At 41.3% G+C, this 12,268-nt stretch overlaps 1 protein-coding gene across 1 annotated transcript in view; it reads left to right on the plus strand.

Annotated features, from left to right (window-relative positions):
* Positions 1-1,166: 1,166 nt before the first annotated feature.
* The window catches only part of LOC142188581 (protein mono-ADP-ribosyltransferase PARP4-like), a 42,845-nt gene continuing 31,743 nt past the window's right edge, over positions 1,167-12,268 (plus strand). Inside the window, exons 1-9 of the mRNA XM_075261871.1 lie at positions 1,167-1,298; positions 2,765-2,951; positions 6,163-6,226; positions 8,107-8,200; positions 8,454-8,552; positions 9,372-9,521; positions 10,253-10,390; positions 10,516-10,689; positions 10,913-11,073. Of these exons, the coding sequence (XP_075117972.1) occupies positions 1,167-1,298; positions 2,765-2,951; positions 6,163-6,226; positions 8,107-8,200; positions 8,454-8,552; positions 9,372-9,521; positions 10,253-10,390; positions 10,516-10,689; positions 10,913-11,073 (1,199 nt within the window). The remainder of the gene's footprint in view (positions 1,299-2,764; positions 2,952-6,162; positions 6,227-8,106; positions 8,201-8,453; positions 8,553-9,371; positions 9,522-10,252; positions 10,391-10,515; positions 10,690-10,912; positions 11,074-12,268) is intronic.

Genomic DNA, 12,268 nt, shown 5'->3' on the forward strand with positions numbered 1-12,268 from the left:
CTGTGAGGCATAATAGAGGCTGCAAGGGCCACTGGGCGGCATAATTCCGTGTGCAAGGGACATTTATAAAAGTGTTCATTAGGGGACATTATGAATAGAAGGGGCATTACATATATATACCGAGTTTCCCCGAAAATAGGTCATCCCCGAAAGTAAGGAATGGGGTGGGGGTTTGATGAATTGCCGAATATAAGGCACCCCCAAAAATAAGGCATCCCCAAAAATCATTGCAACCGACTGAACACTCTGCGCGATGTTCCGTGTGCATAGGTATGCTGGCTCCTGCCTTTGCTGTTGTATCCACTGTCCCTGCTGCTGTAGGATGAGCTGGGAGATGCCCATTGTGCATATGCTGTGGAGAGTTCACTCTCCCAGCTCATCCCAGAGGCAGCAGCCGACTTTACTGTGCACACAGAGCACAGCGTCCAGCCGGCTGCAATGCCCATGAAGTGAGGCTGTCCGACGCAACCGCCGGAAGCCTCACTAAGCTCCGCCCACCACTTCCACGACGAACAGCAGCACCAGCGCTACTACAAAGATGTGGAAGTTAAGTAGGATACCTTCCCCCCTCTTCTCTACACTACCTACAACGGCAGTCATGCCGGAGCTCCACTAAAGAAGTGCCGGCATGACTGTCGGTTGTCAGCTGCACCATAATAAGACGTCCCCCGAAAATAAGACAGGTCCTATATTTGGAACGAGAATTTAATATAAGACGGGGAAACACGGTATATGTGTATATATATATATATATATATATATATGTATGGGGGTCAGGTGCGTGGAGAAGTGAGGAGTCAAAGATGTCTGTGTTGCAAACTTCACAGAGTCAAATCACAGCTGGAAGAAGTGGTCATGCCGGTCCAACATGACATGTGAGAAGACGTCTCCTATAAGTAACAAAGTATTACTGCACTGTATTCACTGTAATGTTACCATTAGCACCCCCAGCCCTCAATGGTATTCAGTATTCAGCCCGAGGAGGGGTGTGCGTCTTTTGATCGTCCAACTCAGGCAGCACCAAGGCGAGGCTAGGTTCACCACCGCACATGGCAACTTTTCCTTAAAATGAAATGACACATGAGCTTTACATTACTTTATTTTGATTGTTTTTTTGTTTTGTTTTTTTTGATTAACATTTTAACGCTTTCATCTTTCTCTTTAGGATGGGTTTGGGCATTTTTTCTGACTGCATATTTTTCCTCAAATTGAACTCCTTACCCCTTAAACAAAAGACAAAGCTAAAAAAATGCATCACTGTGAACGGAGGAGAAACTTCTTTTACCCTGAATGAGAAGGTATGTATATATATATTAGTGCATCAGTGCTGTCCATTGCAACCATGAATTTTATTGTATATTCATGTTACAATTTTTTGACCATTGAACATCTGTCTGAAAATGTAAGAACCTTTCTGACATGTACATACGTCGACAAAATTGTTGTTCCCCCTCATTTAAAAAGAAAAACCCACAATGGTCACAGAAATAACGTGAATCTGACAAAAATAATAATAAATAAACATTCTATAAAATGAACAAATGAAATTCAGACATTGCCTTTCGCTTCAACGTAATTTAAAAAAAAATATATAAATAAACCTCATGACACAGGCCTGGACAGAAATGACGGTTCCTATAACTTAATATTTTGTTGCACAACCTTTAGAGGCAATCGCTGCGATTAGACGATTCCTGTAACTGTCAATGAGACTTCTGCTCCTCTCAGAAGGTATTTCGGCCACTGCTCATGAGCAAACTGCTCCAGTTGTCTCGGGATTGGAGGGGGCCTTGTCCAGACGGGATGTTTCACCTCCTTCCAAAGATGCTCAATAGGATTTAGGTCAGGACTCATAGAAGGCCACTTCAGAATAGTCCAATGTTTTCCTCTTAGCCATTCTTGGGTGTTTTTAGCTGTGTCTTTTGGATCATTATAATGTTGCATGACCTGTGACTGAGGCCAAGCTTTCTGACACTGGGCAGCACATTTCTCTCTAAAATCCCTTGATAGTCTGGAGATTTCATTGTATCCTGCACAGATTCAAGACACCCTGTACCAGATGCAGCAAAGCAGCCCCAGAACATAACAGAGCCTCCTCCATGTTTCACAATAGGGACAATGTTCTTTTCGAGATATGCTTCATTTTTCCGTCTGTGAACATAGAGCTGATGTGCCTTGCCAAAACGTTTGATTTGTGTCTCATCTATCCATAGGACATTATCCCAGAAGGTTTGTGGCCTGTCAACAATTTTTATTTATTATTATTTTTGTCAGATTCAAGTTATTTCTGTGACCATTGTGGGTTTTTCTTTCATTAAATGAGGGGTACCAACTATTTTGTCCACGTGTGTAGCCTGCATTGTTCTAACAGACTGAAAACCTGCACACAGGACCTTACTGCACAGACAATGTATACACGTCTCATAGTTCTTTCTATTTTACTAATTTTACAGTTTATCGCCTTGCCGTACTGATTGCTGTATACATAGCTATGGGGTCCACCATAATGTGGCTCCCCTTTGACATGGCAGTGACATCATTTACCATGGACCAGATACTGTAAGAGCTGCTGGATCTGAGGGAGCCAGATCAGCTCTGCAGTTATGATCAGGAGGCTGTATTCCTCCTATAACTGGGGCTAATGTATTAAATATGCATAAATGTGGATAAAAGAAAGATTGCACATTGTTACTGCACAGAATTCATTTTTGGTTGCCGTTTCCATATTTACTATACGGTATGTGAAAGGTTCTTTGTGTTTTAGTGCACACACGCTGTTGTCAGTAATCCCGCCACCCTGAACAGTACCCAGCATAAGAAAATAGAGAAACACAACATCTCTGTAGTAAATCCTGACTTTATATGGAAATCAGTGCAAGAAGAGCGACTTGTAGAGGTGGAATATAAGGACAATGACAAACCATGTGAAGACACCCGGGATGAAGTACAAGGTAAAGCCATCTCTATGCCAGCTCTACACTTTGTTCCTGATTTGCTAGGTGCCATTAAAAAATATTATATACAGTGTTGGCCAAAAGTATTGGTACCCCTGCAATTCTGTCAGATAATACTCAGTTTCTTCCAGAAAATGATTGCAAGCACAAACTCTTTGGTATTAATATCGTCATTTATTTTGCTTGCAATGAAAAAACACAAACGAGAATGGAAAAAAAGTCAAATCATTGATCATTTTACACAAAACTCCAAAAATGGGCCAGACAAAAGTATTGGCACCCTCAGCCTAATACTTGGTAGCACAACCTTTAGACAAAATAACTGCGCACAACCACTTCCGGTAACCATCAATGAGTTTCTTACAAAGCTCTGCTGGAATTTTAGACCATTCTTCTTTGGCAAACTGCTCCAGGTCCCTGAGATGTGAAGGGGGCCTTCTCCAAACTGCCATCAAGAGATCTCTCCACAGGTGTTCTATGGGATTCAGGTCTGGAATCATTGCTGCCACTCTACAAGTCTCCAGTGCTTTCTCTCAAACCATTTTCTAGTACTTTTTGAAGTATGTTTGGGTCATTGTCCTGCTGGAAGACCCCTGACCTCTGAGGGAGACCCAGCTTTCTCACACTGGGCCCTACATTATGCTGCAAAATTTGTTGGTAGTCTTCAGACTTCATAATGCCATTCACACGGTCAAGCAGTCCAGTGCCAGAGACAGCAAAGCAACCCCAAAACATCAGGGAACCTCCGCCATGTTTGACTGTAGGGACCGTGTTCTTTTCTTTGAAGGCCTCTTTTTTTTGTCCTGTAAACTCTATGTTGATGCCTTTTCCTACTTTTGTCTAATCTGACCAGAGAACATTCTTCCAAAACATTTTTGGCTTTCTCAGGTAAGTTTTGGCAAACTCCAGCCTGGCTTTTTATGTCTCTGGGTAGGAAGTGGGGTCTTCCTGGGTCTCCTACCATACAGTCCATTTTCATTCAGACGCTGACGGATAGTACGGGGTGACACTGTTGTACCCTCAGACTGCAGGGCAGCTTGAACTTGTTTGGATGTTAGTCGAGGTTCTTTATCCACCATCCACACAATCTTGCGTTTGTATCTCTCGTCAATTTTTCTTTTCCGTCCACATCTAGGGAGGTTAGCCACAGTGCCATGGGCCTGCGCATGGTAGACACAGGAAAAAAAAAAAATTAATAATTAAAAAATTACTAATATCCCATCCAAAATATAACTTTTATTCAAATAAATATCGTATATACTCGAGTATAAGCCGACCCGAATATAAGCCGACCCCCCTAATTTTACCACAAAAAACTGGGAAAACTTATTGACTCGAGTATAAGCCTAGGGGGGGAAATGCAGCAGCTACTGGAAAATTTCAAAAATTAAAATGGTCAGAGTTTTTGTGTGCAGTAGTTGCTGGGAAAGGGGAGGGGTGTTTTGGTTGTCTGTCTGCCCCTTCCCTGAGCTTGAGGACTGGGTTTTTTCTTCCCCCACTTCAGTCTGGCTGAATATAGGGTATCTGCAGTGCTTCTATTAACCCCTTCCCGACGGAACAGGAGCACTGCAGATCCCCTATATTCAGTAGACCGGGCACTGTCAGACACAGGGATACCTAATGTGTTTGTGTTTCACAGTCATTTTCTACTTTTGTATGTATTCTAGGAAAAGGAGTGTTTTAGAACTTTTATGTTTTTAAAATCTTTTTTTTTTTTCTTTTGCACTATTTTATGGGAGATTCTATACATTAATATTGTGGCTGGTCATAGACTCCCTCCTAAAAAAAAAATTAAAAATATTTTTTTTTTCTCTTTTTGCTGACTTGAGTATAAGCCGAGGGGGGCTTTTTCAGCCCAAAAACTGGGCTGAAAAATTCGCCTTATACTCGAGTATATACGGTAGTTAAAATTGCAACAACATTGTGTCCCTCATAAACCAGTCCCACTACAAATCTATTCAGAGACCTTCAGTCATTGTCACAAAAAGAGGACCAGTAAAGAGGGCAGGCTGTGTGTACCAACCATCTGAATACACTCTGTCATTGGCAACTAACACGGGTTACCATCCCATCAATCTCTACACCTCCAATTAGGTATTTAATAGTACTTATCTCACGTAATATGATAGATGTAGCCGATAAATTCCTATAATCCTATCAGCTGTAGGTGTATCTCTGGGAAGAAGTAGGAATAGGAGAGAAGGCAAATATAGTGCATTATTGAGGGATATTGTATATTCACAAGGTCAGTCAGTTATTCCCTCTCTAGCGCATAGCCTTCAATCTCTATCCTATCCAGACGTTCATATACAGTATAACTCTGCTGCCAGAGATGACCATACTCACACTCCCAGCGTGCATAAATAATAGGTTACCCCTATAAGTAATAGGTTACCCCACCAAACTGTTTGCATTCCTATCTCTCAATGCATTTCGCTATATGGTAAGCTCATCAGGGGAGTCACTATATCATGCTGAGATGTAAAGGATTTGTGGTCAAAACCGCAGTTTCCAGCAGCTTGATGGTAGGTTCTGGTACTTGTATATCATTTTTGTAAATAATATCTAATTCTGCATTCACATCTGTATCATTAAATCTGTTCTTCTAGTTGATAAACTTAGCCTAAGATCTGTCCACTTGCCACTTTTTATAAAAAGTGGGGAGAGATCAAGGCAGGCCTCAGACTGATAAATTTATTATAATTTACACTAGAAAGCTGGCGTGGCTTATACCTGAAATCATATGGATACCATCTGTATAATGTATTTATAGCTGACCCATGATGGTTCTGTTCACACTTTATCATAGAATCAGGAATAGTAACATAATACGCAGGATCCATCATGTGATGCACCAACAGCACCTGCCAGACCCCATTTACTTGTAATATGGTTTGTTATATTTCACCATAGTCTCTGCCATTTTGACAGTAAGTATAGCGCTGCAGTCTGTGATATCCTTTCCATCAATCATAACTGACGGGAGTGTGAACAGAGGCTTAGAAAACTTCAAAAAGTAATTCTCAACTAATTCTTTGACACATATACAACACTCGTACTTGGCTTACAGACATTCCTATAGAGAATATTATCAAGTGGATTTGTGAAGATTTAGTGTCGTGAATTCAGTCAAAATGTATAAAAGGTTCTTGAAATATTAATTTGAAATGATTATTTTTTTAATCAAATTTGCATTTGGTTTTTGCAGAGGAGAAGAAACAACTATTTCTTGCCAAATTACTAGCTGTGAACAAGAAAGATATACTGGAGAGGTAAAAAATCATTATTTATTACCACCTTTATGTCCAAAGCCCTGTATATAATATTCTTCTCTTTTTTTGCCCAGGCTACTCCCTGCTTTTTGTCCCTTATATTGTATTAGCCTGAGTATTTCATGACTGAGATGACTGTTACAGATTCTACATGTCCTTGTGCAATGACAGAATAAAGGACATGTAGAGTCTTAGATTAGAAAGATAATAAATCTTAGTCTTAGAGGAGCACAATGACAGTCATTGGGTGAAGACAGGGATCCTGTTCATGAGTACACCACAGCTGCACAGGGGTAGTTAAAGCAAGGGCAGGTGCTAACAGCAAAGGGTCCATGTGCAAGAAGTCCCCTTCCCTATAACAACAACATAGGGGTCATATTGTAGGGCACATTTGGCACAAGGTCCTTTCCTGGGACAATCTTGCAATGCATTTTCTTTACTGTGCCTCGCTTGCCACATTCCAAGATGCCTTGACCCAACATACAGTACTTATTACAAGTCATAAAAGTTAAACAGAAAGTCTATGCCAGTTCCTGACTGCTATAGGTTTATACTCTGGCAAACAGGCTTGTGTTTGATTTATAAAGAGACCAGGGTCTCATGATAATGCAAGAGTCCTTTGCATCGAGTACTTTATTAAGACTGGTGTATGAAGTGCCAGTCTTAATGAATCTACCCCAATTTGTAAATATCTCCGGTGCTGGAGTTATGCCATTACTTTCGGCACTGATATCTCCCCATTGTCAGAAGTGTGTGCCATACAGCATAGCGTCATGACTGGACTTCCAGTGTGAATTGGATTCCTATAACACTTAGTTAAAATATTATAGTCTTCTATAATCCCATCTTCGGCTAACAAGAGAATCCAATGGGGTACAGTTGAGGGATTTTTTTCCCCTTCACTTTACGGAGTTTTCCTGTCTAAGGGTGCATGCACACTACGTAACGCCGGGCGTGTATGAGAGCCGTACACGCCGGCGTTACAGCAGGGCTGCCGAACACTTCCCATTCACTTCAATGGGAGCGCTCGTAAACGCCGCTGTTACGAGCGCTCCCATTGAAGTGAATGAAAAGTGTTCGGCAGTCTGCCGTAATGCCGGCGTGTACGGCTCTCATACACGCCCGGCGTTACGTAGTGTGCATGCACCCTAAGGCTAAGGCTCCACGGGACGACCCACAGCTATAAAGCACTGCAGGAAAAATGGTAGCGGTAACACATTACGGTTCTTCCCGCAGCACTTTAAACAGAGAGTTTGTGGAGTCTCCTCTGCGGACTTTCTGTTTCAATTATATCTATGGGGAAACCGCCATTCTTTCTGTAGATATAATTGACATGCTGAAATTTCCAAAACCACACTGGTTTTGGAAATCACGGCGTGTCCACGCCGTGGTTTTTACCACAAAGTGAGCATGGGATTCGCAAGAATTCCATCCACTTTGCAGTTACTGTAAAACGCTGCATTTCCGACCTGTGAAGCCCCGGTAAGTAAGTTATAGCGCTGTACTTTGGCAATCTCTAGCACTCCTATTAAAATGAATCTAGCAGTGCATGCGCTACCTGACCACCACTCGATTTACGGAGGAGAAAATGTACCCCGTTCTCCTGATGAGAGGGGATCTGCGCGTTTCCTGATCACCTGCATATTATCCCCATTTCCATGAATACTGAATAACTATCTTATATGGGAAAACCCCTTTAAGCCCTTGGCGGACATCTAATTACCGAGATCTCACCCATCAAAATTTCTGCACGTCACTATGAAGTTAGAATGAAATTGCAATTACTATGGAAGCCTTAGCATTTCACCATACAAGCCATAGGTGTTGATATTCTGGTTGGATTTAACTATGTAGTTAACAAATGTGATTTCTCTCAATAGAAATGTGGAAGAAGATTTAGAATTTGAAGACAATGGAGACAATGTCAATATCCCTGATGACGCAGAAGTGGCAAAATACTGTTGTTTCCAAAAAGTAACATTTTTATTTGTTTTATTTATTAAGATTGTAGGTCATAAATGAGGCCATTTAAAGGGAGTTTCCAGCTCCAAATCGAGTCTTTATTCTGATGATCTATCCACAGGACAGGCCATCAGAATGTGATCTGTAGGGATCTGACCGCACACAGATCAGCTGTAGCTGCAGCCTCAGGATGCCGAAAGCTGCTAGTGGACAGAAATATATACAGACTTCCTTTCTGATGTGCCGTAATATTCATATCTTACAGGATGAAGAATATGCAATTGTTGAACTGCTTTGCTTTAAGAACCAGGACTCCTTACCATTTAGGGTCTCAACCATTCGTGGGTTTCCTAACACGTCTCAGGTAATTCCACTAGAAAAGACTGTTTATAGTCACCAAGAAACAGTTTTTGGTGTAAGAGCCTCAATGTGAGTCTCAGATATCCAGTTACAGCACTCATGTATAGATGTTTGGGTATCGGTAAGTATTATGTATCATGAGAAGTGTTGGGTTTCTAACCAAGGGGACACATGCAAAGAGATAAACATCAGAGTAGCATAAAAGGGAAGCGGATAAGGAAGAGGAAAAGGTGAAAAAGGAAGTATAGATATGTAAATAAATCCTTGTATTGACTGATCATGAGGCCACCCAGAATCTAAACCCCGACCAACCCCAATGATTTCCTGTTCCCAGAGAATAGGGTAGGATGCAGACAGCTGTGTATTGGCAGATCTGAGTTACTGCAGCTTAGGTCTCATTCAGAAAAATGGGAGCAGATCTGTATTGCCTGGTCTATCCACTACACCAGGGGTCAGCAACCTTCAGCTCCAGCTGCTGTGAAACTACAACTCCCAACATGCTCTATTCACTTCCATGGGAGTCCCAAGAGCAGCAGAGCAAGTATGCATGCTGGGAGTTGTAGTTTTACAACAGCTGCAGTGCCGATGGTTGCCTACCCCTGCTCTACACAAAGAACACAAGCTGTATGTGTCCTACTGCATTGTCTGTGTATGAGCTGCTGAGTGTGGCTAATCCATGGAGGTGTCAGACCCCACCAGTCTGATATTAATCAATATTTATAGCCCAAAAAAAAACAATTAAAGTTTGTGCCCACCTGTCATACACTGTGTTTTCCATTTTGTGCAGATAGTTTTAATATCTTCTGTTTTCTCTCCTGTACAGAAAGAACTTACATTTCACCTGACAGACTCCGCTGAGAAGGCTTGTGAGAAATATGAGCAACGAGTTAATGACATTAAAAACCAAGGATTCTCACAAATCTATAAGATCCCACTGCAGGCTGAGAACTTAGCATCCAAAGCACTACAGAAGGTGATGCTTATCGGTATCTTCATTAGTGGATGCCTCTCTCTGAGTTATATTTCTGATATTAGTACTGATGTTTGCTTTTATGCTAATGGAACATTTACTGTAGCTTAAATGGTAGAAAACCTAAGATTTCAGATACATTTATTGTCTAAGTATTACATGGTCTCTTCCTACAATGGACTTTGAATCGAGCAGCCATTGAAGAGGACCTTTCATGTCCTCCTGCATATGCGATTTTATATACCGCTAGAAAGCCTACAATGCGCTGAATTCATCGGCTTTCCCGTTATGTGCCCCCGGGCTGGAGATATTGGTGCCGTTATAACAGCACTCATCTCTGCCCATTGTCATAAGAGCATTCTTTACAGTCTAGCTGGGCTGTGAGGAACGTCCTTCTGACAGTGGTGCCGAAATTAATGGCATCGATATTTCCAGCCCCGGGGCACATAATGGGAAATCTGACGGTGCGCTGAATTCAGCGCATTGTAGGCTTTCTAGCAGTATATAAAACCGCATATGCAGGAGGACATGGAAGTCCAGAACAGTCCTCAGCAGCTTTATGGACATTGAATACAGAAGCACATTACATCAGATTTTTCTTTTGTCTTTCATGAATAATATTGACTAAAATGAATTTATATTGATAATTATTTAACAAAAATAAACTTTTTCCTGCATACTAATGTCCCAGATAGTAAAAACATTTAAGAACATGTCTTGTCTTTAATGTAAAGGTGCTGCTCGGAGAAGCCATCAATAGCACAGACTTGTCCCCAGAAGTTGCTGGCTTGGTTGAGTCTATTTGGGTGGATGCGGTTGGACATTTGGACTCTGTACTTTCATGTCGTGTTGAAAGCATTAGCCTAAATGATGTAAGTAACCTGGGGATTAGATGGAAAGACTTTTATTATTATATTATTTATATTTTATTAATGAAGTATAATATATGCCGCTCTACATAAGTGAAGATGATAATAATTGTCATTTTCTTCTCAAGCTTAGTAAAGCTGAAGGAATTCTACGCCAGATCCGAAATGCTTTAGTCAAGAAGGATAAAAGAGAAGACATTTCTCAGATGATGCAAGAGTTCTACCAGTGTATTCCACACAAGGAAAAGATATACAGCAACATAGATATGAAGTTCTTGATGGTTAAGCAAGACTTATGTCAGGTACAACATAGGTCCTTTACAGACAGATGTAGCGAGATGTACTTATGTCCTGTACAATCAGATTGGACAATCTAATATGCACCGAATGTATCACGCTGCATGAAACAGTTGATGCATATTTACTGGGTGACAATGTTTTTGCCACACCTTTGAGTCAAAATACTGCACTTTTTAGTGCAAAAGTATTTCCACTCTTCTTTATTTTCTTATGGTTCCCTTCTAGGTAATTCGGGACATGGTTAATTTCTGTGAGTCTAGCTTATCTGGACACATCCCGACCTCTACTGCCAAATACCAAGCGCTCAGAAGCAGAATAGAACATATTGACCCAAACTCTGCAGAGTTTCATCGGGTGAAGCAGGGAATTCTGGATAACAACCACAGGTAGGTCACAAAGACATAAGTATTAGGCTTATGGGCAAAGATTTCTTTTAGGTGCCATATTTAGATTTTGTGAGACACTGATCTTGAGTACAGCCATGTACATGGGAATTATGTTACAGGTGGGATTCCATGACAGGCAACTACTGAGCAGGAATTTACTTGTTATGATTTTTCTCCCCACAATCCTGAGACATGGTCTATAAAAGTATCAGAGTAGTTTAGGTGAGATTTTCCAATAGAGAATGAATGAGCTTTGTGGAAACATCACACATGCAATAATATATTTGGATCAGATTTCTGGGTGTCAGACAAGTTTTTTTTACTTTTATGTTAAAAAATGTAATTTACAAAGAGAAGAGGAGAGGTCCTAGGACGGAGCCTTGGGGGACACCTACAGAGAGATGGGGTAGTGAGAAGGTGGTGTGTGAGTGGGAGACAATGAATGTGCAGCTGGTGAGATATGAGGAGACCCAGGAAAGTTTGTGATACCAAAAAATGAGAGAGTTTGTATCAGGAGGGGGTGGTTGAATGTTTCAAAGGTGAAGGCGATGTCAAAGAGGAGGAGGACAGAGTAGTGACACTTTGCTTTGGAAGTTAGAAGGTCATTAGTGACTTTGGTTAGGGCAGTCTCTGTGGAGTGACGGGGTCTGAAGCCTGACTGAAGTCTGTTAAAGAGTGTGTTGGACGAGAGATAAGAGGATAGTTCAGAGCAATTGTTCAAGCATCTTTGAGGCGTATAGGAACAGTGAGATGGAACGATAGTTGGCTGGAGAGTTGGGTTGAGGGATGGTTTCTTAAAGATAGGTGTGACAGTAGCATTTTTTAAGACGGAAGGTAAGGTTCCTCTGGTTAGACATAGGTTGAAGAGATGGGTTAGGGCAGGAATAAAGATTTCAGTGAGGTTGGGGTTGATATGTGACTGGATAAGGTCGAGTGTGAAGGAGAACAGGTGACCGAGGAGAAACAATTAAAGATGAAGAGTACCAAGCAGTTGGGTAGAGTGGTTGTTGGAGGAGTAGGGTGAGACTGTCTCTGATGGAGAAGGGGAGTTGAAGGTCATGAATAACTGTTTGGGGTTGCGGGATAGGGAAGATATTAGTGTGTGGGTCATTATCCTGTTTGGATCTCAGGTTTTTAAACCCTAAAATCTAATTCACTTTAGCATCTGCTGCTTAATATAAGCTTTGTTGCAGGC

The sequence above is a fragment of the Leptodactylus fuscus genome, unplaced genomic scaffold (genome assembly GCF_031893055.1).
Source record: "Leptodactylus fuscus isolate aLepFus1 unplaced genomic scaffold, aLepFus1.hap2 HAP2_SCAFFOLD_550, whole genome shotgun sequence".
In the NCBI taxonomy this organism is placed as follows: domain Eukaryota; kingdom Metazoa; phylum Chordata; class Amphibia; order Anura; family Leptodactylidae; genus Leptodactylus; species Leptodactylus fuscus.